Raw genomic sequence first — 27,393 nt, 5'->3', positions numbered from 1 at the left:
TCATTTGGATGTGTCTGGACACAGCACTTATATTAAGGGTCACATGAATTCAGCTTGAAGTAACTGAAACATGGGCAACAGATGCTCAGAGTCAAAGGAAGGATCACTTTGGATACCTTTTCCATCGCACCTAAAATTCAGCATACACTGAAGGAAAAAAAAAATCATCCTGAGCCTTTTTAGAAGACACCCAAGTCACAATTTTAAGAAGTTACGGATATACTGGATATGCTAGAAGATTCCTCTAAAGAAAAGAACAGTAACAAAGGTAATTACTACTGTTTTTTTCTCCCCATGGAATACTGAACCTCTGCCCTAAGATAGCAAAACTACAGTTGTTCTAATATTACACAAAAGTTACTGCAGTTTTCCTAACTGTAAGAAGCGATCTGTAAGATTTGCATTTCATTGAAAAACACAACAGGCACTTAATTCAACTGTCAGCCAAGTTCTCTGGTCAGTAAATTAAAAAACGTTGGGTTTTTTTCTGTTGCCTGTTAGATTTTTGCCATCATGAAAAGTATTCAGGTCAGGCGCGGTGGCTCATGCCTGTAATCCCAGCACTTTGGGAGGCTGAGGTGGGCGGATCATGAGGTTGGGAGGCCGAGGTGGGCAGATCACAAGGTCAGGAGTTCGAGACCAGCCTGGCCAATATGGTGAAACCTTGTCTCTACTAAAAACTCAAAAATTAGCTGGGCATGGTGGTGCCTGCCTGTAGTCCCAGCTACTCGGAAGGCTGAGGCAGGAGAATCGCTTGAACCCGGGAGGTGGAGGTTGCAGTGAGCCGAGATCAAGCCACTGCACTCCAGCCTGGGGGACAGAGCAAGACTCTATCTTGGTGGTGGGGGGTGGGGAGGTGGGGAGATATATTCAATTCTCCTTAAAGGAAATCCATTTACAACAGTTACCAGTCACCTAAGATTAGTGAACTTTACCTCAAAAAATATATTTTAATTACAAATTCTCCAAGATAAAAAGGAACCAGTGTAGGCCGGGCGCAGTGGTTCATGCCTGTAATCCCAGCACTTTGGGAGGCCGAGGCGGGTGGATCACGAGGTCAGGAGATCAAGACCATCCTGGCTAAGACAGTGAAAATCCGTCTCCACTAAAAATACAAAGAGAAATTAGCTGGGTGTGGTGGCAGGCACCTGTAGTCCCAGCTACTCGGGAGACTGAGGCAGGAGAATGGCGTGAACCCAGAAGGCGGAGCTTGCAGTGAGGCGAGATTGCGCCACTCCACTCCAGCCTGGGCGACAGAGCGAGACTCCCATCTCAAAAAAAAAAAAAGGAACCAATGTAGTAAGGTAATTCTTAAGACACTTTGTGTTTTTATCATCTATTCCCACAGGCAGTCACACACATACAGGGCATACTAACCGAATGTCATCCTGAAGACTCAGGGTGGAGGAATTACTCAGCACAGTGGAGGAGTTAGAAAATAAGTTGCTGGTGAGATCAATTCTGATAGAAGAGAATGCGATGAGAAAAAACTGAATAACAGATGACTATCCTCTCCCTCTGCTCTGGGAGGTGGAGCCTCCCTGCCAGCTTTTCTATGTACCAAAGTAAGTATCCACCAAAAACTGCTTTACACACACACACACACACACACACACACACACACACACACACGAAAATTGGTTATGGAAACCCATACGCACAACAGAAAACTGAAAAAGGACCTAGCCTTATTTTTCCTTCAAACAGCTGCTCTCTGGGCCAAAATCGTGCTTCCTGAAAATGAAGGGTAATAAACAGGATAAACAAAGCCCAGAGAATGCCAACACAAAACCCAGGCAGACATATTACAGAGAAACAAGGCAGCCTTATGAAAAAAAAAAACCCAAAACTGGATCATCTTACATGATAATCCAATAGTCCCACTTCAATTATATGTACATTTCTCAGACAAATTATTCCAAAAACAGGACCGGAGGAACAGGGAATGGAAAAAAGGAATGATGGAGCTGGTGAAGGCTGCAGGGAAGGGGAAAGGACAAAGCAGGACCTCCTGGAAGGAGAAAGGGAAGCTCTGGTTAAACATATAAAGAATAGGCCAGGCTTGGTGGCTCACGCCTGTAACCCCAGCACTTTGAGAGGCTGAGGCGGATGGTCAGGAGTTCGAGACCAGCCTGGCCAACATGGCGAAACCTTGTCTCTACTAAAAATACAAAAATTAACTGGGCATGGTGGCGGGCACCTGTAATCCCAGCTACTTGGGAGCCTGAGGCAAGAGAATCACTTGAACCTGGGAGACAGAGGTTGCAGTGAGCCGAGATTATGCCATTGCACTCCACCCTGGGTGACAAGAGCAAGACTCCATCCCAAAACAAACAAACAAACAAAGAATAAACCCAAGGCCGGGCACAGTGGCTCATGCCTGTAATCCCAGCACTCTGGGAGGCCAAGGCAGACAGATCACCTGAGGTCAGGAGTTCAAGACCAGCCTGACCAACGTGATGAAACCCTGTCTCCACTAAAAATACAAAAATTAGCCAGGCATGGTGGTGGGCACCTGTAATCCCACCTACTCAGGAGGCTGAGGGAAAATCGCTGGAACCTGGGAGACGGAGGTTGCAGTGAGCGGACATAGTGCCACTGCACTCCAGCCTCCACGACAACAGCGAGACTCTGTCTCAAAAAAAAAAAAAAAAAAGAATAAACCCAAAAGAAAACCCTGTTAGATTTAAGAAACACACCAGTACCCTTTTTAAAAATATGGCAAAAAGGAAATGTTCCTGCTTTTCTCTAAGGAATTAGGTACAGGAGAAATGAGGGCTCAGCTCCTTCTTCTTCCATCATGGGAGTTGGCTCCCCAAGCTCAAGTGTGCCTTCTGTGAGTTCCAGCAGGCAGTAAATGACTGAGCCACAAAAATGTCTTGGCAGTAGAGCTCATCTAGCAATGGTGTGGAAAACAAATACACAGGGCAATTGAAACCAGAATCCAGAGTCCTTAATTCAGCTGTTTACTAATCAGAAAAATCAGTATAGTCGGTCCTTTATCTACTGCTGGCAAGTGATTTTTGTATATTTTATTACAAATAAAATAATATTGCTTGACAGCATCATCTGTCATCTTACAAATATACAACTACACAGTCCTAAAGTAATAGTGTATCTCTAGACGTGAGCTTTTCTTAAAAACAAACAATAACTATACTATTATTAAGTCCTGCACCCTAAATCTATACAGCAACTTTAATCAACGTGGAAATGAAATTATGATTTATTAATTTACATAAAATTACTTTATACATTTAAGAATAATTTTTCAAATTATTTAAAAAACCACAAAGTTTGAAGCTGTCATTATTGGGATTCATGGGACGTGGTTTGCTCTTCTATCACCTGCTTCACAATTTCTGCCAGTTTTAGTCGATCTACTTTATCTGTGAATCCACGACCTGAAAACCAAAAAAGAACAAGATCAGCCCTCAAATTCTTTGAGAGGTGGCAGACTCTTGACAGAGGCCCAATAAGGTCCACCTTACCAGTATCAAATTCACCCTCACCAGTGGAGGAACCACCCCCACCACTGATCAAAAGCAGTTCAGATCCCCCATTTTTCAGGTAGCAATTGTACCGTTCCACTAACCTGGCAGTAAAAATCCAAAGCTCACAACACACAAGCAAACCACAAAGAGAGAGAAGATCTTTTTAATACATACAGCTGACAAATGACTCATATCCGAATATATAAAGAATTCCTATATATCTATAAGAAAGACACAATTCAGTGAAAAAAAAATGGGCAAAAGACTTAATAGGTACTTCACAAAAGAGGAAATCTAACTGGCCCATAAACATTTAAAACGTACATTAGTACGTTTTAAGGGTACATTTAAGGGTAATGCAAACTAAAACTACATTGCAATACCACCTACAAACTAACCAAGATAACGAAGATTTTTTAAAAAGACAATAGCAAGAGCTGGTGTGGATATGAAGTAACCAGAACCCCCAAACACTGCTAGTGGGAGTTCATAAATTCATACAACCACTTTGAAAAACTGGTAGCAGTACCCACTAAAGCCAGACAGATGAAGACCTCCGTGAACCAGCAATTCTAATCCTATACACGTAAGATAAATGAGCTTATCAAAAGACATTCACAAGAGTATTCACCACAGCCCTTAATTCCCCAAATCTGGAAATAATCCTAAAGTCCATTCAACAGTACAATTGACAAATATAGCACACATTCATACAGTGAAAATGAATGATCTGCTGCTACACACAACATGGATGGATGCCACAAATACAATGACTAAAATATAACTGACTAAAAGAAGCCAGGCATAAAAGAATGCAGACTTGTCTGACTCCATTCACAAAGAATACAAAACCAGGCAAAATGAGGCTCCAGTGCTAGAAATCAGGACTGTGATTACCCTTGAATGGACAGAGGGAGGGACTGGAAGAGGACGCATGTTCTACTACATGATCTAGGTGCTGGTTACAGAGGAGTGTTTACTTTGTGAAAATTCACTGAAGTTCATATTTCATATGTGATCACTTTTCTAAAATGACATTTCAAATTTTTCTTTTTTCTTTTTTTTGAGACGGAGTCTCGCTCTGTTGCCCAGGCTGGAGTGCAGTGGTGTGATCTCGGCTCCCTGCAACCTCCACCTCCCAGGTTCAAGCAATTCTCCTGCCTCAGGCTCCCAAGTAGCTGGGACTACAGGCGCATGCCACCTCGCCCGGCTATTTTTTTTTTTCTTTTTTTGGATTTTTAGTAGAGGTGGGGTTTCACCGTGTTAGCCAGGATGGTCTCGATCTCCTGACCTCATGATCCGCCCGCCTTGGCCTCCCAAAGTGTTGGGATTACATGCATGACCCACCGTGCCTGGCCCTCAAATTTTTCTTTAAAAAAATCCCAGGAAAGTGAATCTCCTCCAAGAATGGGAATGGCCAGGCTAGCACTTTAGATTTCTTATGGCATGTCTAAGAAACAAGTGAGGCAGGCCGGGTGCCGTCGTTCACACCCGTAATCCCAGTACTTTGGGAGGCCAAGGTGGGTGGATCACCTGAGGTCAGGAGTTCGAGACCAGCCTGGCCAACATGGTGAAACCCCGTCTCCACTTAAAAAAAAAAAAAAAAATACAGGTGCGTGCCTGTAGTCCCAGCTCCTTGGGTGGCTGAGGCAGAATCACATGAGTGCAGGAGGGGGAGGTTGCAGTAAGCCAAGATCGCACCATTGCACTCCAGCCTGGTGACAGAGGGAGACTCCGTCTCAAAAAAAAAAAAAAAAAAAAGAAACAAGCGAGGCATTGAAATCTTAAGTTTGCCCCCTTCCCTGAGCATCCTGGAGCATAAGTCTAGTACAGTTTGCTCAACTGGAAAGACAATATTAAAATCAGTTCAAGCCAGGCACAGAGGCTCACGCCTGTAATCCCAGCACTTTGGGAGGCTGAGGCAGGTGGATCACTTGAGGCCAGGAGTTCAAGACCAGCCTGGCCAACATGGTGAAACTCCATCTCTACTAAAAATACAAAAATTAGCTGGGCATGGTGGCACTCACCTGTAGTCCCAGCTATTCGGGAGGCTAAGGCAGGAGAATCACTTGAACCCGGGAGGCAGAGGTTGCAATGAGCCAAGATTGCGTCACTGCACTGCAGCCTGGGGGATAGAATGAAACTCCGCCTCAAAAAAAAAAAAAAAAAAAAAAAGGCAGTTCAAGAAATACATCTCTACCTTATTTGCTTTGGGAAAAAAACTTAACCAGCAGTAGATTTGGCAAACTTTCTCCTCTTTCGTGAAACAGCTCTTCTCTAAGCTAAGCAGATCAGCGGGGTCAGCAGGGTGGACTTGCTGGCACTTTGTCCTCTCTCTCCCCTTCAGCATCTGTTGCTTCTTAATGACCTGGTAAATAGTCCTGGTATCCGAGAGGAGTTCTATTACCCAAGTAGTGTGTGATAGGGGCTTTCCAGTGTTGAATCTGCAACACACAATTCACTTGAACTCTGGAAAATAAGTGAAAGGGCCAGATATCCAGGTATGCCGGGGCAGTTAATATAGAGCTAACCCCCATTCCACAATGCTCCACTCACTCTCCAGCCAGCCTCACTTCATTTCAAAACAGCCGCAGCTCAGGCGCCAAAGAGATCCTATGTGTTCTAAACATAATCACTTGTCTGTATTCCTGGGGAAGAGAGTGATGAAGGCTCCTACCATTCCAGCTGAAGCTCTGCAGAGTATCTCTTAGGAGTTTGCATTCTCGGTTATACTTCCAAGCCTCCTGCATTACTTCATTCAGCTTCTCATCTTCATTCTCTCCTATTGGTAAGGATGAAGAGGAATTTGCATTTTTCCTGCAGCATCATGGGGTTTTAGTGTGAGAGATGGAAGAACGTGATGTCCAACTGGTTGAAAAATGATGACTGAATGCGCAAAACTTCACCAGACACGGGCTTTACTGCTAGTCCCTACATTATGTAGACTGCATCTGGTATTTGGACTCTTTTTTACTCTGACATCTTCATACAAATCCACTGATGGCCCCAGAGTCTCAGCACCGGGGGGGATGGGAAATAGGCTGTGGCAGACTCTATTGCTGAACAAGACACCTGGTCAACCAAAGACCAAAAGTGGGAGAGTGGGCTACTTTCTCTCTGCTAAGCTCATTTCTTACTTTAGAAAGCTATCTGAGGTACACTATATGAGTTCTCTTAAAACCCAAGGAATCTAGGGAGATATCCATTTTCTGGCCTAGTACGTGAAGCATCTATCTGCTGAGAACAGCCCCTCACCCGCCGATGAGTGGAGACAGAACATAACGAAAGAAAGCTCTCACTCCAAAGGACCCACGTGTAAGTCTCACTCCAAAGACCCACTCATATCATGCTGCCCATGATATGAGTAACAGCAGGAGCCACTTCTGAACTAGGGAGGTATTCTCATATTTATGAGCTAATGGCAGCCTTGCACTCCAAATGCTCTGGAAATGGTGAACAGCCTGCAATGAGATTCAGACCCTACCCACATTTTCCATTCTCCATCCCCCAATCTGTGCCCTTGTTGTCAAACTAAGAAAACACAAAATTGCATGCTTGCACCTGACACTGCCAATTAAGTCTAAACTAGAAATTTCACAGAAAACCAAAGGAGAGGTAGAACTTAACTGCATTTCTGAACTCCCACTGTCCAGTCTTTTTAGTGGGCACAGACTACCTTATATAATATACTTTTCTTATAACACAAGATGAAACAGACAACCCAAAATTAAGCCATTCCTTTTGCCATGTACATGCATACACCCACCCACCCCTGCACACACACACTCACACACACACAAAGGATTAGTAAATGGTGTGACCTTTACCAGCCTGGGGGAGAATACACTGAGCAATCACATCTCGGAGTTTTTCCAAGGCAACATTGGAATCCTCGGCTCCATTCTCATGGTCGTGGATATAGACACTGTCCTTTGGCTTGGTGCTTTAAGAGTTTGAGGGAGGGGTAATAACAACGTGAGAATCCAAAAACCAACTCTGGACAGATATTAACTCTAAATATAAGGCAACAGATATATCAGAAAAATAACAATAGAAAAATAACAATAGTGTCCAACTCCTGATACTATTTAAAGAGCTTATCCTCTCCACCCTCTTCAGAGGCCAAAGAAAGATCCCTAGCTGAGCAAGTTAAATCTCTTAAATTTGAGAACCCAGTACTCAGCCATTCCAGCCATGAAGAAGAATCGAAGAAATAAGCTCAGTTACCCAAGTAACTTCCTCTTCCGCAGAATGGGGTTGTTCACTGAGTGCAGGGGTTTGAGGCTGACTTTCAGATCCTGAATTCTCATGTTGGCCAACTGTTCCGCGTGAGCCTGCTGGATTCCTGCAACCACTGCCTGAATGCAAACACTGCCGTCAGTTTTTCATATTCATTGCTGGGCACCTAAAAAGCCAGACTAAGAAAGTGGAAAGGAAAAGCTCAAAGTACTAAGAAGGCAATTTCACTCTTATGTTGAAGGAACAGAAATATTTTGATAAGGCAGAGGACTCTTCCCCATGGATCAGCAGGAACCAGGGAACACCAGGCCAACCAAAGGTCACATAACAGCTAGCCCTTCTTCCCTGGTGGGGCGACAGAAAAGCAAGTAAGAAATACCAGCAGGATCCCCACTCATAGCCACTACTGAGGGGAAGTGTAAAGAGAGGCACATATGGACATCAGCGGAAAGGGGGGCAGGCTACTGCCCAAGAAGTCTCACAGACGGTATTGATTCACCTCAGCCCTGACAGCTCAGAGCCCTGACCATCTCACATGGAGGGCATGGCCAAGCCTAAGGCCACATGACGGAGGCCACAACCAGTCAAATAATTTACAGTGAGAAATAGCTCTCATGGAGTCTGGAACTCTTGAAGTTTGTGCTTTTGTGAACAGTGTATGATCTCACTACAGGCAGACCAAATCATCAGAAGGCTTCACAGGAATATGATCCCATTTTTGTATTTTTTTTTTTAATTTTTTTTTCCATTTTTGTATTTTAAAAGGACAAAATGTGTGTATCTGTGTACGTATCCCAGAAAACGATCAGGAAGTATACATCAAGCCATAGATTACCTCACCTCTGAGGGGTGTGACTGTGGCAGGGGAATGAAAGGGAACTTTTACTTTTTCTTTTAACACTGCTGTACCATCTGAGTTTTCACAACAAAAGTTTTTTTTGAGACAGAGTCTTGCTCTGTCTCCCAGGCTGGAGTGTAGTGGTGCAATCTTGACTCACTGCAACCTCTGCCCCTGCTGGGTTCAAGCAATTCTCCTGCCTCCGAGTAGCTGGGATTACAGGTGTGTGCCACCACGCCTGGCTAATTTTTGTATATTTAGTAGAGACAGGGTTTCACCATGTTGGCCAGGCTGGTCTCGAATTCCTGACCTCAAATGATCCGCCCACCTCAGCCTCCCAAAGTGCTGCGATTACAGGTGTGAGCCACTGCACCCAGTCAAAATTTGACTATTTTAAAAAGTAGTTCCATGGTGAGCATGAAATTAGATCAGGAAAAGTTGGAACTCATTTAAGGGCTCTGTATACTCATACCCAGCCCTGGCTATGCCTTCCTGCACCTTCACATCCACCTCATCAGTAATGACCTGACAGAAGAAGGAAACAGCTCAAAGTCATGAGCTTAGGCTCCTAGACAGGGCTTGGTTGGACAGTGTTCTACACTTCCAAAGTTGATCACTCACATCCTGACCACTTTTTTTTTAAAATAGTCTCACTCTGTCACCCCGGCTGGAGTGCAGTGGTGGATCTCAGCTCAATGCAACCCCCACCTCCTGTCAATATTATCACCAGATATGTCATTCCTGTCCCCTTATATCTAGTCTTATCACAAAAAGCTGTAGAAATTTTTCTTCAAAACTATTGAGCCTATTCACCTCTATTTCTCTGCTCCCATAGCCACCCCTGACTTCTAGATTACTGCAGAAGTATTAGGTTGGCAAGTCCGTGAGTTGCCAAGTCTGACTGACTATCTCTAAATACCTTCCTAGTGGGAAATCTCTTCTCAAAAAGCTACCATGGCCTCTCAGTTGCGTCCCACTAAGACTTAAACCCCTCTCTCCACTTGCAAAATCTGGCCCTGACACACCCGTCTCATTAACTTCCCATTAGTGAGGCCAAGTTATTTTTCCTGACGATGCCCATGTGTGGTGAACAGCATAAGCAACAAAACAGATGCAAATACATCATCGTTACATTAACTGTCTACTGTGTTGCAGCATCTGAGTTCTCATGTTTGGGCATGCGCTGTCCTTGAAGAATTTGAGTAGACAGTTAATACATGTGAGGGGTTCTGCCTTCTCTTTGGGCAAATTACATCCCTTCAAAGATGTGCTCTTTTTCTGAATTCCCACAGCATTCACAGAACAGTTAACATGCAAAGCTCTGATGTTTGAAATGTTCCCTCTTTGTTTCATGTTTATTGGCCTTGCCTTCTCAGCCAGTCTTGTTTAAACCCCTTGGGGAAAGGGAGGGTATCTTAAACTGCTCTGTGCCCCCAGTCCTGTAGCAGAAATATGGAGGCTATTCCTTTGAGTGCTCCCTTAGTGTGTATTCACTAGGCCTTGATTTGGTCTTTTACCAAAAGAAGTTCCTTATTTTGGATCCTGACTCTGAGGAAACCAGAGATGTTTCTCTGGGAAGGATCGTGTACTCTGCACTGTTTTGCCTTTAACCCCTCACTGAGCCAAGCCCCAGCATTCCTTCCCAACAGTCTTTTCAGTCAACAAAGTAAACATCATTCAAAACCTTGTCCATCATCAGCTGAGCAGAAGGCAGCACATTATCCAGGGCCTCGGTGGAATTGAGCCAGGGGTGGTCCAGCACTCCCTCAATGGTGAGTCTCTCCTCCGGTTTGACCTTCAGGAGCCTGTAGAGAAAACGCCAACAGGGCTGCCATGCACAGTTGCTACTAAAAGGCCATAGGAAGTTCCTGGACCTGGCTCTAAACAACTCTGGTTGCTTCTGACTTCTGTTAAGTCTGGGCCTTCCACCTGCAGAGCACAGGTGGGATTCTAGTCTCCAATCACTGGTAGGGGTACTATGGCTTGAGGCAATCTTTTCTATACTGCAAAAAGTGAGATTACAAAGGTAGAAAAAGGCTTAATCCAGTGATACTTTTGAGTTCTAGGGTTTAATAAGGTAATCCTACCTATGGTTTATAGTTCCTAAGACCTTGAATCTCCATACTGAGGTTTCTAGGACAATGGGCTTTAACTTCCAAAAGGAACTCAGAGTGCTCTTTTTGGCTGATAGTGGTGCAGAATTAGTTGAAGGGTCATGAGGTTCTGGAGAAGCAGGTTGCTACCCAAGATAAAACTCTTAGATGTCACCATATGGCAGGACATGAGCCCATTATTCCACACGCATTCAAAAGCTAAAAACCTAGAGTCTCTGAGACAGGGATGGCATTTCCTTCTAAGCCCAGGGTGTTGCTTCTGTGCTGTCTGCCTTCGTTCATTCCCAGTGATGTGGTTTCTAGCTCATCTCAGCCCGTTCCCTCCTTCCAACTCCATCTCTCATTACAAATGTCAGGACAACATGCCTGACTGCTCCTTCAGCTTGTCTGCCACCTTCCTCTGTATCATTCTGAACAGATGGCTTCAGATTCTAAAGTAAGGATTATTTGGAAGATCCCAAAACCAAAAAGATAATCAGTGTTGCTCTAGGGACAGGAAATGTATTTTACAGAAAGCTGGCAAAGAACTACTTCTAGGACATTGAGATTTTGGTCAAATAGTTGGGATTACAGCAAGGAAATAGCATGTGAAGACAGATGGTGATTTAATCATTGCACCCACGTTCCTAAAAACTTGTACTTGTCTATTTTAGAAAACAGTTCCTCTTTACAGCACACAGAACCTGGCCCCAACCCCCACCCTCCAATCAACAGGACAAGCTCACTTTTGAAAGGGAGTAATTTCCATGGAGAAATGGCTGTACTGTCGGGAGACAGTTCCCAGGTATTGCCCCTAAACACATACCTTCATCCCATTACAGAGGAAGAAACTGAGATCAACAAGGGAGACACTGCTCAGTGAAGACCCAGCAGTGGGAAGACAGGAGCAGTGCCTAAGTCCACGGGCACCCAGCCTCCCACACAGGTGGGCAGAAAAAACAAACATATTCAAATTTAGGTCTGACTTCCTACCTAGTCCTCCAGCTACCAAAAGACTCTGAATATCAACTCTCCCTCACCTACTCCCTAGCCCTAATTCTTACTAAATCTTCCCATCTTAAGATATGTCAGAGCAGCTGAGTGTGGTAGCTCACACCTGTAATCCCAGCACTTGGGAAGGTGGGCAGATCACTTGAGATCAGTAGTTTGAGACAAGCCTGGCCAACACGGTCAAACCCCATCTCTACTTAAAATACAAAAATGAGCTTGGCATGGTAGTGGGTGCCTGTAATCCCAGCTACTGCCGAGGCTGAGGCAGAAGAATCACTTGAACCTAGGGGGCAGAGGTTGCAATGAGTCAAGATTGCACCACTGCACTCCAGCCTGGACAACGTAGCAAGACTCCATCTCAAAAAAAATAAAAAATAAAAAATAAAAGATATGTCAGAGCAACCAACTGGCAGTGTCAAGGTGGAGGGTGGGGTCCAGGCCTGACAAACCCACATGCCCACAGCATCCAAGGATGCTGTTTGTCATCTCAGCACCTAGTTCACCTCCTGGCATTGTATCTGTCCCAAATGACATGCCGGCTCACATGTAAGAAGGACAGTACGCCAGGTTTATAATTTAGGGTCCTGAATTAATGTGCAGAGACTGGCTATGGAGGGACCTGGGTTCACACCCTGGGGACAAAGTCTAGGGATGCAACAAGAGGGAGGAAAGCTTCATTCGCACCCAGGTGTGGACACTGAGAAGAGTCACCTCAGGCTCCAGAGAGATTTCTGTGATATTAAAACGGGGAGGAGCCTGCCTAGGAAACCAGTGACTTTTCTCTACCCACATTCCCTTGAGCTCCACCACCTGGAGGCTTCCTTGGCCTCCCTGCCCAGCAGCCCATGAACTCACTTCCTCACAACATCTTTGGCCATCTCTGAGATCTGACTCCACTCTTCCTCTGGGAACTCAAAACTGCCTGTCATGATCTTTCTTCGCATATCCTTTGGGATAGTCCGGCTGTGGTGTTTGGAGTAAAAAGGAGGGTATCCGCACAGCATCACATAGATAATCACCCCTAGGGACCACAAATCACAGCTCTGAAACCAAAAAAAGAAAATGGTCACTCACAGCAGAAGCAGAGCCCCCAAAGAAACACCCCATGACAGACAGACTCAGGGATAGCCCCTGCAATATATAGGCTGCTATAAACTAGAGTCACTTAACAGAGACTAGGAAAGCTGAAGGAAATCTTAGGAGAACTAGTCTTTATCTCCGTATTTTCCTTTTTTTTTTTTTTTTTTTTTGAGACAGAGTCTTTCTCTGTTGCCCGGGCTGGAGTGCAGTGGCGTAATCTCAGCTCACTACAATCTCCGCCTCTCAGGTTCAAGTGCTTCTCCTGCATCAGCCTCCTGAGCAGCTGGGATTACAGGCGTGCCACCATGCCGCCCAGCTAATTTTTGTTTTTTTTTTTTTTTTTTTTTTTTGAGACGGAGTCTCGCTCTGTCACCCAGGCTGGAGTAAAGTGGCGCAATCTTGGCTCACCGCAAGCTCCGCCTCCTGGGTTCATGCCATTCTCCTGCCTCAGTCTCCCGAGTAGCTCGAGTAGCTGGGACTACAGGAGCCCGCCACCACGCCCGGCTGATTTTTTGTATTTTTAGTAGAGATGGGGTTTCGCCATGTTACCCAGGATGGTCTCGATCTCCTGACCTTGTGATCCGCCTGCCTCGGCCTCCCAAAGTGCTGGGATTACAGGCGTGAGCCACTGCGCCTGGCCTGCATTTGTTTTTAGTACAGACAGGCTTTCACCATGTTGGTCAGGTTGGTCTCAAACTCCTGACCTTGTGATCCTCCTGCCTCGGCCTCCCAAAGTGCTGAATTACAGGCGTGAGCCACCGCACCCGGCCTCTCTCCATATTTTCAATAAGCTACCAATACTACATACATGCATTCCATCATACAAAGCCAGTCTGGGATAAAATGTACAGGTACTTTCACTCTCACTCTTTAGGCCCAAGCACCTATCTGATCCCTGTGTACAGGCACAGGATGCTTTGCCCCAGCCAGAAAAGAAATAGATATAAACCAGCTGGCTGTGAAACCTCTATGTAGAAACAAAGCAACTAAGACACAGGTAGGCTCACCTACAATACAGCACAGGCCACTTCGTAAAGGCCCAAAGCAGTACACAGATCATGGAGAGGACTGGAGGGAAGAACAGAAGGTCTAAATGCATTCCTTTGACCATGAAGGACTCACTAGGTCCATTTGCAAGCTCTTACACCATTCTGGGGGAAGATACTGTGAAAAAAAGGAAACTGCTACCAAGTACCATGTCTGCAGGAAGTAAGGTGACTCCATGGCCTATAATCACTGCATAGAGAAAGGACTCCTATTTTAGTTAAATGCAGCTCTATTTGCTTTGAAAACTGGGTTTGCAGAGGCTTCAATTCAAGCCTTTTCTGAATGGCGAGATAAAAGAGGTATCTGCCTAAGATGGCAGCCCAGTGAGCCTGCCACTGGGGCCCCACACTCCCCCTCACACCACAGCTATGTGGTGCTCTGTGCAAAGGCTGAATAATGGGGTGTCTCAGGTACTCTCACTCATGTTTTCTTTTTTTTTTTTTTTTGAGACAGAGTCTCGCTCTGTCGCCAGGCTGGAGTGCAGTGGCGCGATCTCGGCTCACTGTAGCCACTGCCTCCTGGGTTCAAGCGATTCTCATGCCTCAGTCTCCCAAGTAGCTGGGATTACAGGTGCCCGCCACCACGCCCGGCTAATTTTTTGTATTTTTAGTAGAGACGGAATTTCACCATGTTGGCCAGGATGGTCTCGATCTCCTGATCTTATGATCCACCTGCCTCGGCCTCCCAAAGTGCTGGGATTATAGGCGTGAGCTGCTGAGCCCAGCCTGTCCATGTTTTCACATTATACTAGTAGATATTTGTGGATGACACAGCCCATGCTGTAGAACAGAATAAAATTACAGGGGTGGAAAGGGACCTTCAATCCCTTACTTTCCAGAAAGGAAACTAATACTACAGAGATCATGTCCTCTCTCAGGTCCTCTGTCAAGAGTGAAACCAAGTGACCTCACCAATGTCACAGATTAAGAGTAGTGGAGCCACAGCAAGTGTCCCAGCCTACTGCCTTTTTACCATTCTCAGCCCCTTCTGTCATCTACATCTACCCTCAAGTCCCCAAGTAGCATCTTTTCTCTAATCTACTTACTCAGTGACTCCGCGGTCTATTTCAAGAGGCCCTAAACCTCTTGTGCTTTAGAATAGACAGGATCGGCCAGGCGCAGTGGCTCACGCCTGTAATCCCAGCTCTTTGGGAGGCCAAGTCGAGTGGATCACCTGAGGTCAGGAATTCAGGACCAACCTGGCCAACATAGTGAAACCTCATATCTACTAAAAATACAAAACATTAGCCAGGCGTGGTGGCAGGCGCCTGTAATCCCAGCTACTTGGGAGGCTGAGGCAAGAGAATTGCTTGAACCGGGGAGGCGGAGGTTGCAGTGAGCTGAGATTGTGCCACTGTACTCCAGCCGGGGTGACAGAGTGAGACTCTGTCTCAAAAAAAAAAAGCAGACAGGATCAATATGGGGGCTACAGGCTGGGTGCAGTGGCTCACACCCGTAATTCCAACACTTTGGGAGGCTGAGGCAGGCGGATCACTTGAGGTCAGGAGTTTGAGATCAGCTTGGCCAACACAGAGAAACCCCGACTCTACTAAAAATACAAAAATTAGCCGAGTGTAGTGGCATGCACCTATCATCTCAGCTACCTGGGAGGATGAGGCAGGAGAATCGTTTGAGCACAGGAGGTGGAGGTTGGAGTGAGCTGAGATCACGCCACTGTACTGCAGCCTGGGCGACAGAGCAAGACACTGTCTTAAAAAACAACAACAAAAAAAATGTCGGCTACAGATTAAGAACCATCACAGTACCAAGTAACATTTAGGAGCCCATGCTATGTGTATCAGATACTGTTCTAAGTTGGGTATTTTATGGGGTAAGAAAGAATGGTGCCATAAATGATCACAAATTGTTCTCTAGCGTCTGTGTCTCAGAAATGGCCTCCCCCTCAAAACCACAAGCCAACCATATCTTTTCAGTGTGGCCAGTGGACTGTATGGACAGTCAAAAAAATAACCTGAATGATGATCACAGCCCCTAATTACTGCTGCAAAAGCTAAATGGGTACAAACTTTGATATTTCATTAAACAAAAACCTGAATTCCAAATACTTTTCTGCGAGTCTGGCTGAACCTTATCTGATATTTCATCAAACAAAAACTTGAATTCCAAATACTTTTCTATGAGTCTGGCTGCTTCTCTGGGGCAGGAATATTAAGGGGTGAGAAAGGAACTGGCCACACTCCCAGAGGGACACAAACGCCTCACTAAAGGAGAGGGGCTGCATCGGCCAAATGAAGAGAAGTATCTCTTCCTGTACCTTGTTGTAAGTGTAGGGCGTCGGTGAGGTAGGTATGATGCCAGATTTCTCCTTCTGATGCCTTCTTTGCGCCTCCAGTACCTGTTAAGAGTCAGACCAAAGGGGACCATTTACTGAAAATCACACCCCCGATAACCTGCCTTGAGACACGCTACTGTAAGACTAAAGGAGGTAAACAACTGGCAATCAGCCATTAAAAAAAAACTCCACATAAACACTACACTTCCAAAAACTTTTTTTCTTACAACCAGTCATTTACCCATCAGCCAAGTAAATACTCAGGTCAAGGACATGAAGATGAAGTTCCTAGAGGAGATTCTCTCTTCTTCCTGCCCATCAGGGAATCTGAGATCACTGACTCTTTCCTGGGGATAGCCCTTATGCCTATGCAAAAGCAGACCTGTCCAGCAGATGAGCTTCAAGCCATCTGTTACCATCAGGGACTACAACAGTCATGTCTGTCTAGGTGTTAAATGCTCCAAGGAGGTAGCCACTGCCACTGTGAGACCATTATCCGGGCCAACCTCTCTAATGTCCCATGAGGAGGGCCTCCAGAGGGGGACACAACATTAGCAGCCCCACACTGTTCCCAGAAAAGTGACAGGACGCTGAGGCTCTGTGCTAGGGGACTTCATCCCACAGCCAGACCTACTTGATACTGTCTCAGCCCCTGTGCCCATGAAGCTGGGGCGGATGGGATACAACTGCTACCACTTAGCCAGGGGCTGCACTGCCATCTTGGGCAACTTTGCAAAGGCCATCTTCAATGCCATCTCTAAGACCTGCAGCTATCTCACCTAATAGAAATTCACTGACCATCTTATAAAAACCTATACTAGGCTGGGCGCGGTGGCTCACACCTGTAATCCCAGCACTTTGGGAAGCCAAGGCAGGCAGATCATGAGGTCAGGAGTTTGAGACCAGCCTGGCCAACGTGGTAAAACCCCATCTCTACTAAAAATACAAAAATTAGATGGGCATGTTGGTGGATGCCTGTAATCCCAACTACTCAGGAGGCTGAGGCAGAAGAATCACGTGAACCCGGGAGGTGGAGGTTGCAATGAGCCGAGATGGCACCACTGCACTCCAGCCTGGGCAACAAGAGCAAAATCCCATCTCAAAAAAAAAAAAAAAACCTACTCCAAAGTCTCCATGCAGAGGACCTAGGCTCCAACCATGACCACCACATAGAGTTTTTACACAAGAACAACAAAGTGAGTTAATTAAACCTGAAAAATAAAACACCACTCACAACAGCAGAAAAAATATTAAACATTAAGAATAAATCTCACAAAGATGTGAGAGACCTATAAACTGACTACATCATACTGCTGAGCAAAATTATGAGACAAACATGAATGGAGTGATACAGCTTGCTCATAGGTCAGAAGACTCAGTATCACCAAAATCTCAGCACCCCCACACTGAATGATAGCTCTAAAACAACCCCAGTCAAAACTCCCAGTAGGCTTTTTTATAGAAATCAACAGCTGACTGTAAAGTTCACATGGAAATGCAAGGAAGTTAGAATAGCAAAAACAACTTTGAAAACGAAGAACAAAGGTGGAGGGCCAACGCTACCTGGTTTCAAGAATTATTATAAAGCTACAGTAATCAAGACAGTGTGGTATTGGGGTAAAGACAGAAAAAGAAATCAATGGAATAGAATAAAGAGTCCGAAAATAAATTCACACATATATGTTCAATGATTTTTGACAAAGGCTCAAAAGCAATGCTGCAGAGAAAAGAGAGCCTTTTTCATGAACGGTTGCTTCTGAGGGTGGGGCTTAAAAGATAAAAATGGCGGCCGGGCGCGGTGGCTCACACCTGTAATCTCAGCACTTTGGGAGGCCGAGGTGGGTGGATCATGAGGTCAGGAGATCAAGACCAGCCTGGCTAACACGGTGAGGCAGGAGAATGGCCTAAGTAAACCTGGGAGGCGGAGCTTTCAGTGAGTCTAGATTGCGCCACTGCGCTCCAGCCTGGGCGACAGAGCGAGATTGTCTCAAAAAAAAAAAAAGAAAAAAAAAAAAACATATATATATATACACACACACACACATAAACACATATATATAAAAACAGAACAACAGGCTGGGCGCGGTGGCTCACACCTGTAATCCCAGCACTTTGGGAGGCCCAGGCGGGTGGATCACGAGGTCAGGAGATGAGACCATCCTGGCTAACACGGTGAAATCCCGTCTCTACTAAAAAAAACAAAAAATTAGCCGGGCGTGGTGGCAGGCGCCTGTAGTCGCAGCTACTCAGGAGGCTGAGGCAGGAGAATGGCGTGAACCCGGGAGGTGGCCGAGATCACGCCACTGCACTCCAGCCTGGGCGACAGAGCGAGACTCCGTCTCAAAAAAAAAACAAAAAAAAAAACAGAACAACAGGGCCAGGCACGGTGGCTCACGCCTGTAATCGCAGCACTCTGGGAGGGCCAAGGCGGGCAGATCACAAGGTCAAGAGATCAAGACCATCCTGGAAAACATGGTAAAATCCCGTCTCTACTAAAAATACAAAAATTAGCTGGGTTTGGTGGCATGCGCCTGTAGTCCCAGCTACTTGGGAGGTTGAGGCAGACAAATCGTTTGAACCCTGGAGGCAGAGGTTGCAGTGAGCCAAGATCCGCCACTGCACTCTAGCTTGGCGACACAGCGAGACTCCGCTTCTAAGTAAGTAAATAATAAATAAACATAACAACAATGGTGCTGGAACAACTGGATATCCAAATGCTAATAAGTAAACTTGGATCCATACCTCATGCATTATATAAAAATTGACTCAACATGGATCACAGACCTAAATGTAAAACCTACCATTATATAAAACTTCTAGAAGAAAACATAGGAGACTGATCCTGGGTTAGACAAAGATTTTCAACATGGGAAACCAAAAGCACAGGCCCTAAAAATGTTTTCCGATAAACTGGCATTCATGAGAATTAGAATTTTCTGCTCTTCAAAAAGACACTGTTAAAAGAATGAAAAGATAAGTCACAGACTGGGAGAAAATCTTTGGAAAGCACAGATCTAGTAAAAGATTCGTATCCATCTCCTGACAACCTGAGAGAGTTTAAAAAAAAAAAAAAGTCAGTTGGATGTGGTGGATCATGCCTGTAATCCCAGCAAGTTAGGAGGCTGAGGCAGGAGGATCACTTGAGCCCAGAAGTTCAAGACCAGCCTGGACAACGTGGTCAGGCCCCATATCTTAATTTAAAAAAAAAAAAAACAAAAAAAAAAACTTCTTAATTAGCCAGGTGTGGTGGCATATGCCTATGGTCCCAGCTCCTAAGGAGGCTGAGGTGGGAGGATCGCTTGAGCCCAGGAGGTTGAGGCTACAGCGAGTCGTGATTGTGCCACTGCACTCCAGTCTGGGTGGCAGAGCAATACCCTGTCTCCCAACAAAAAAAGAAAGAAAGGAATTCATATCCAAAATATACAAAGAACTCTCAAATTCAATAATAATAACCCAATTTTGTAGATACAGAAAAGGACTGAACAGACACTTCCCAAAGAAAATATATAGAAGGCAGGTGCACACACAAATGTGTATACAAAAGAAAAGATGGCAGACATCATTACACATTAGGGAATGCAAATTAAAACTACAAAGAAATACCACTACATATCCACTAAAATGGCCAAAATTAAAGACTGACCACACCAAATGCAAGTGAAAATGTAGAAGACCTGAAACTTTCATACACTGCATTAAAAAAATGAGCTAATGGAATCATTTGTAGGCCAGAAATATTAAAGAAAAAAATAGGCCGGGCACAGTGGCTCACACCTGTAATCCCAGCACTTTGGGAGGTCAAGGTGAGTGGATCACCTGAGGTCAGGAGTTTGAGACCAACCTGAACAACATGGCGAAACCCTATCTCTACTAAAAATACAAAAATTCTCCAGGCGTGGTGGCGCATGCCTTTAATCCCAACTACTCGGGAGGCTGAGGAAGTAGAATCGCTTGAACCTGGGAGGTGGAGGTTGCAGTGAGCCGAGATCATGCTACTGAACTCCAGCTTGCATGACGGGAGCAAGACTCCATCTCAAAAATAAATAAATTAATTAAAACTACAATGAAATATTACCTCACACCTTTTACAATGGCTATTATAAAAAAGATAAAAGATAAGTGTTGACAATGATGTGGAAAAAAGGGAACCTTTGTACACTGTTTATAAGAATGCGTATTAGTATGACCGCTATGGAAAACAGTGGGAAGGTTCCTAAAAAAATTAAAACTAGAAATACCTTATCATCCAGCAGTGCCACTACTGAGTATGTATCAGAAGGGAAGGGAAAGCAGAAAGAAAAAAGGATGAAAGAAAAGGAAAAAAGGATGAAAATACAAAAGATCAGAACTCCAGTTCCCTGTACAGTCTAACATACATGTAATTGATTGAAAGTCTCAGAAATCAAGTAGAGGAGTAGAAAAATCGTTGAAGAGATGTCTGAAAAATTTCCTAATTTTTATTTGGATCCAAGGAGCTCAAGAGCTCCCTGGCAGGAAAAACAAAGGAACAAGAGTGCACACATAATCAAATTGTTGGGCCTTTATTTTTAACTTTTATTTTAGGTTCAGGGGTATACGTGCATTATACATGTAATTATACAGGTGAATTGTAGTGGTTTCACAGAGGTTTGGTATACAGATTATTTCGTCACCCAGGTTATAAGCATAGAACCTGGTAGGCAGGTCCCTCCTTCCACCCAAATTGTTGGACTTCTATTTCTGCTAGGATATAGAAAGCTGGAAAGTGTCAAAGATAAATTATAAAATCATCACTTTTTTTTTTTTTTTTTGACAGTCTTGCTCTATCGCCCAGGCTGGAGTGCAAAGGCTGAATCTTTGCTTGCTCACTGCAACCTCCACCTCCTGGGTTCAAGCAATTCTCCTGCCTCAGCCTCCTGAGAAGCTGGGATTACAGGTGGCTGCCACCACGCCCGACTCATATTTTGTATTTTTAGTAGAGACAGGGTTTCACCATGTTCACCAGGCTAGTCTTGAACCCCTGACCTCAAGTGATCCACCCCCCTCAGCCTCCCAAAGTGCTGCGATTATAGGCATGAGCCACAGTGCCTGGCCCATCACTTTTTTTGAACCCATCAAGGATCAGGTCTCAGGGCAACCAATTATTCTGAAATCTTTAAGTCAGGCCCTTCCAAGGAGAGATGGGGAGTGAACGCTGGCTCACCTATGGCAGAGCCCAGGAGGAAGTGATATCACATGCTATTTGGGTAAAAAGAATTAAGCGAGGTTTTTAACAAACTGCTAAAGGCAAAATGTGGGCTAGGATAAGAGTACAGACCCTGTAGGAGCCATAGAAAACAAGGAAGACTCATGCCTGCTCCCATGCTCTTCTGCACAGACTTCCACCAGATGTTAATGAGACTCAAAAACACAGGTCCTGCCCAACAGCAGAGAAACAGAGATACCTCTCGGTCCCCTGTTGCCATCACTCTTTCTGCAGGCTTGCAGGGACCAAGTGGTAACTGACAGCAATCTACTGCTAAGGGGGCGCCAAGACTGTAAAGAGAGATCCCCTCTGAGGTATAGGTGCACTAGCAAGGCCAAGGCTGAGGGTAGAAGTGGAATATTTAAATAAAAATAAAAATAAAAATAAATAAATAAGGGCATTTCAGACCTCACCTAACCAGAAGGTAACAAACAGGATCCCATGCCAGTGGGGCACTGAAGACAATGATAGCAACAACAAAACTCACACTCAGCTCAGCTTTTGAGTAGACTGATTTAACCCTCAAACCCAATACTTGGACCGAGCAACAGAAGAGGCATGCCCACTTTTAGGCTCTCAAAAAAAAAAAAAAAAATCCTAATAAATCTACAAAAAATGTACCAGATTTAATAAATGAATTTAGCAAGGTCTCAAGATACAAAGTCAATATACAAAAATCACTAGTATGGGCTGGGTACAGTGGCTCACGCCTGTAATCCCAGCACTTTGGGAGGCCGAGGCTGGCAGATCAGGTCAGGAGATTGAGATCATCCTGGCTAACACAGTGAAACCCTGCCTCTACTAAAAATACCAAAAAAATTAGCCAGGTGTGGTGGTGGGCACCTGTAGTCCCAGCTACTCGGGAGGCTGAGGAAGGAGAATCGCTTGAACCTGGGAGGCGGAGACTGCAGTGAGCAGAGATCGTGCCACTGCACTCCAGCCAGGGCAACAGAGTGAGACTCCATGTCAAAAAAAAAAAAAAAGTCACTAGTATGGCCAGGGGCGGTGGCTCACACCTATAATCCAACACTTTGGGAGGCCAAAGCGGGTGGATCACCTGAAGTCAGGAGTTCAAGACCAGCCTGGCCAACATGGTGAAAACCTGTCTCTACTAAAAATATAATATTTTTATTTTTTGTATTTAGAACAAAAAATACATTGGCCTTACCTGGATAACTCCCCATTTTAAGATTCTTAACTTAAGTATTCTGCAATACAAGGTAACATAATCCCAGGGATTATAACATGGACATCTTGGGGGACCCAGGGTGGCGTGGTGGCGGGCGCCTGTCATTCCAGAGGCTGAGACAGGAGAACTGCTTGAACCCGGGAGGCAGAGGTTGCAGTGAGCTGAGATTATGCCACTGCACTCCAGCCTGGGCAACAAAGAGCGAAATTCCATCTCAAAAACAAAACAAAACAAAAAAAAACTAGTATTTCTATAAACTAGTTAAAATTAGAAAATGGCCGGGCACGGTGGCTCACACCTGTAATCCCAGCACTTTGGGAGGCCGAGGTGGGCGGATCACGAGGTCAGGAGATCGAGACCATCCTGGCTAACACTGTGAAACCCCGTCTCCACTAAAAATACAAAAAATTAGCTGGGCGTGGTGGCGGGCGCCTATAGTCCCAGTTACTTGGGAGGCTGAGGCAGGAGAATGGCATGAACCTGGGAGGCGGAGCTTGCAGTGAGCCGAGATCACGCCACTGCACTCCAGCCTGGGCGACAGAGCGAGACTCCATCTCAAAAAAAAAAAAAAAAAAAAAATTAGAAAATGAATTTTTTTTTTTTTTTTTGAGACACAATTTCACTCTAGTCGTCCAGGCTGGAGTGCAATGGCACGATCTCGGCTCACTGCAGCCTCCACTTCCCGGGTTCAAGAGAGTCTCCTGCCTCAGCCTCTCAAGTAGTTGAGATTACAGGCACCAGCCACCACACCCGGCGAATTTTTGTATTTTTAGTAAAGATGGGGTTTTACCATGCCAGCCAGGCTGGTCTCAAACTCCTGACCTCAGGTGATCCGCCTGCCTCAGCCTCCCAAAGTGCTAGGATTACAGGCGTGAGCCACCACGCCCAGCTGAAATGTTTTAAAACACCATTTCCAATAGCATCCAAAAACAAAATTTAAGGATAAATTTAAGAAAATATGTGCAAGACCTGTAACATTAAGAAGTATAAACATTTTTAAGAAAAATTAAAGACCTAAATAAATAGAGAGATATATACCTTGTTCATCGATTGGGAGACTTTTATATTGTTAAGATATCAATTCTCTCCAAATTCATCTATAGATTAAATACAATCCCAGTCAAATCCCAGGAGGCTTTTCTGTTATACAGAAGTGAATTCTAAAATGTAGAGAAATGCAAAGGATCTACAATAGCCAAAACAATTTTGAAAAAGAATGAATCTTAAGACTTAATATAAAGCTACAATAATCCAGATGCTCTTGCTATAAAACATACATATATTAAACAAACAGAACAGAATCCAGAAAAGACCTGCAATTCAGGCCAGGCGCAGTGGCTGACACCTGTAATCCCAGCACTTTGGGAGGCCAAGGCGGGTGGATCACGAGGTCAAGAGATAGAGGCCATCCTGGCCAACATAGTGAAACCCCATCTCTACTAAAAATACAAAAAATTAGCAGGATGTGGTGGCAGGCTCCTATAATCCCAGCTACTTGGGAGCCTGAGGCAGGAGAATTGCTTGAACCCGGGAGGCGGAGCTTGCAGTGAGCCGAGATTGCACCACTCCCGCCCAGGCAAAAAGAGCGAAACTCCGTCTCAAACAAACAAACAAATAAAAAACTGCAATTCAATGATGCAATCCTTTTACAAATCCTTTTACAAATGATGATTTGTAAAAAACAAATGATGCTGCAACAACTTGACACCCTGAAGGGGGAAAAAAGAACCTTGTCTCTCATTTCATACACACACAAACTCAAACGAATTACAGACCCAAATGTAAAACCTAAAGCTATAACATCTTATAAGAAAACATCAGAGAAAGTATTTATGCTTGTGGATCTTAGGAACAAAAAGTACTAAGCATTAAAAAAAAAAATGGTGAAATAGACTTCATTAAATTCAAAACTTCTGCTATTCAAACGCCATTAAGAAAATTAAAAGGCAAGTCATAGACTGAGATAAATATTCATGATATATATATGGAAGGCAGAATAATGGGCCCCCCCAAGACGTCCATGTTATAATCCCTGGGATTATGTTACCTTGTATTGCAGAATAATTAAGTTAAGAATCTTAAAATGGGGAGTTATCCAGGTAAGGCCAATGTGATCAGCAGGGTCCTTATGAGAGGCAGGCAAGAGGGTCAAAGTCATAGAGAGAGACATTCACTGGAAGATGCTGTGCTACTGGCTTTGATGATGAAGGAAGAGGCTACAAGCCAAATGATGTAGGCAGCCTCTAGAAGCTGGAAAAGGCAAGAAATGCCTCCAGAAGGAACACAGCCCTGCTGACAACCTTGATTATAGCACTGAGTACCATTTCAGACTTCTCATTTCCAGAAGTATAATACATTTCTGTTGTTTTTATCTACTAAGTTTGTGGCAATATGTTACAGTAGCAGTAAGAACACAACATACATATGGCAAAGAACCTGTGTCCAGAATATTTTGAAATCTTTAACAAGAAACCAACAATAACAAAAGGGCAAAAGATGAATGCCCATACTTCACAACAGAATGGCCAATAAACTTGTACAAAAAGTGCTCCGAAACAGTCGCCATCAGGACAATGTCGTGATTAAAACCATAATGAAGTAACACTCTACCCCCTACTAAAATGACTAAGATGACAAATGCTGACAAGCAACAAGCATGAGGCGTTAGTAAAAATGTGAAATGACTGGAACTCTACATGTTGCTGGTAGAAGCATAAAATGGTATAACCATTTTGGAAAAAAGATACGGGCATGGGGGAACATGTCCCCCAAAACCTTAAATGAAGTGTTCCTAGCAGCTTTCTTCATAATAGCCAAAAATGAGAAACAACCCAAAATCCTGTCAGTGAATGGAAAAAACAAATGCAGCTTAAGTATATAATGAAATACTACTTGGCAATGCAAAGGAAGTAATGAGTGATAAATGCAGGAACACGGACGAATCTCAAAAACATGCTAAGCAAAAGAAATGAAGCTTGGAGCTGAGTGGTGCCATCTCAGCTCATGAAATTTGGAGGGGGTTCAAGTGATTCTCCCAACTCAGCTTCCTGAGTAGCAGGGATTACAGGTGTGTGCCACCAAGTCCGGCTAATTTTTTGTATTTTTTTTTTTAGTACAGACGGGGTTTCACCGTGTTAGCCAGGATGGTCTCCATCTCCTGAACTTGTGATCCGCCCGCCTCAGTCTCCCAAAGTGCTGGGATTATAGGCGTGAGCCACCACACCTGGCTAAAGTTCATTTTAAAAGAATAAAAGATCTACACCAAATAAAGCAATCTGTAGGTTTCTAAAGTTAAGTTCTCCCCCTCCCATCTGTAATATATGCCTACTTGTGCTGTAGAATAGAAGGAACACAAGTCTATGGGCAGCTTGGTGACAGATCTTAGGACAGAAACAGCACATGCTTACCTGGGGTGCTACATAATAAGGGGTGAACTGGGGTGTCATCAAGTCACCTTGGTCAATCTTGGCAAATCCAAAGTCACACAACTTCACTGGGGCATCCTGAAATTTTAAAAAAAAGGGAATCACTGCTCCAGAGTGCTCAGTAAACATTAAAGGAAAATCCAGGTGCAAGACATGTTACCCTGAGCTCTAACAAGTTTCTTTCTGGCTGAGATGTGAGCTTATGAAAATAACATGTCCCCGGGTCTGGAGACAATGATTCACACTGAGGAACTGTTCTTAGTAATGCAGAAGTAAGGAATTCCTACCCACTCACACAGCTATTTTTGCTTTAGAACTTGTAAGGGCAGCACTAACATCAAGGTCTTGGCCTAGGGCCCCTTCACCTCTCATCAGTCTGGGCTACTTCACTCTTAATATCTGCCATTAAGCTTTGTGACAGCCAGAGCGACTTATCTGGTGGGACATGGGGCAGGGGACAGGGCTGAAAGGGAAAACACAAATGAAACAATCAAGTTTCAAGATAATACATAACAGCATATAGATTCCTGCCCCTTCCCAAAGGTCCTCCAAATAATATCCAAAATCATAAGTCCCACAAATACATATCAGTATCATCCAAAATTATCAATGCCGGGAGTACAGTAGTACAGCTTCTCTGAGTCTCTAGCAAGGGAACGAGTAGAAGAAACAAGCTGTTTGAAGCACTTTGGCCTAAAGCTTCTGCACCATGAATTCAGAGCACTCCAAACACACCCACTCCTGAACTATGTTAAGAGTAGCAGCACTAAAATGCAGAAAAACAAGTCTTCTCACCAAAGAGTTATCCTTAAAAAGCAGATTTTCGGGCTTGAGGTCTCTGTGCGCAATGTTTAACAAGTGGCAGTGCCGCAGAGCCAAAGCTATCTGAAAAATGACACAATGGAACAGCCACTTCTTAGAAAAGATCGCTCTTTAATACACCTGGTGTAGAGAACTCAGGATGTTAAAAAACAAGCCTTCATTAAGACTGCATTCAGTTTCAATTTTAAAGCAGAAATTAAGAAAAACTTGGAATACCAAGAAACAGAATGGATTCAGCTTAGTTTAACTGCAACTTGTATTTTGTCAAACAGAAAGAAAAATATGATGGTACAGCAATTCTTTGTCAGAATAAACTGATGGGTAAATCCTGTAAGGAATGGGAAAATGAAATGCTCCCACTTTCATTCCTCTGAGGTATGACAGGCACTGCAGAAGAAACACCTAAGCTGAGCAATGGTCAGCAGGCGCGGTCCCCATAGCAGGGCTACCGGCAGGATGGCAGGATGGCCTGGCTCAGACAAGAACGGCACTCTCCAGGGAGCTGAGAGTCAAGAAACCAGCTGACTGGGTTTTTCCAACTAATACTGGAAACTCATTTTGCTCATCATGCTTGTTGAAAATGTTGCCTGTTTATGTGAATTTGAAGGGGTTTTATTTTATAGAAGATTATCAGAGCTC

The 27,393-nt window shown here is 44.4% G+C and overlaps 1 protein-coding gene across 2 annotated transcripts in view; it reads right to left on the bottom strand.

The window, feature by feature from the left end:
- Nucleotides 1-2,943: 2,943 nt before the first annotated feature.
- MAPKAPK5 (mitogen-activated protein kinase-activated protein kinase 5) overlaps nt 2,944-27,393 on the bottom strand; it is a 46,875-nt gene continuing 22,425 nt past the window's right edge. The window contains exons 6-14 of one of the 2 annotated variants that reach the window (XM_025402892.1): nt 26,728-26,817; nt 25,915-26,010; nt 16,077-16,157; nt 12,531-12,718; nt 10,256-10,376; nt 7,722-7,852; nt 7,322-7,437; nt 6,172-6,276; nt 2,944-3,404 (exon numbers count right to left, since the gene is read on the bottom strand). In XM_025402892.1, coding sequence (XP_025258677.1) covers nt 3,310-3,404; nt 6,172-6,276; nt 7,322-7,437; nt 7,722-7,852; nt 10,256-10,376; nt 12,531-12,718; nt 16,077-16,157; nt 25,915-26,010; nt 26,728-26,817 — 1,023 coding nt within the window. In that variant the 3' untranslated portion in view covers nt 2,944-3,309. Of the gene's footprint in view, nt 3,405-6,171; nt 6,277-7,315; nt 7,438-7,721; nt 7,853-10,255; nt 10,377-12,530; nt 12,719-16,076; nt 16,158-25,914; nt 26,011-26,727; nt 26,818-27,393 lie in introns of both variants that reach the window. The other variant, XM_025402890.1, reaches the window with a different exon arrangement.

Source organism: Theropithecus gelada, chromosome 11 (assembly GCF_003255815.1).
Source record: "Theropithecus gelada isolate Dixy chromosome 11, Tgel_1.0, whole genome shotgun sequence".
NCBI classification, from domain to species: domain Eukaryota; kingdom Metazoa; phylum Chordata; class Mammalia; order Primates; family Cercopithecidae; genus Theropithecus; species Theropithecus gelada.
The sequence above is the reverse complement of the archived record's forward strand: the minus strand, read 5'-3'. Positions and strand labels throughout refer to the sequence as shown.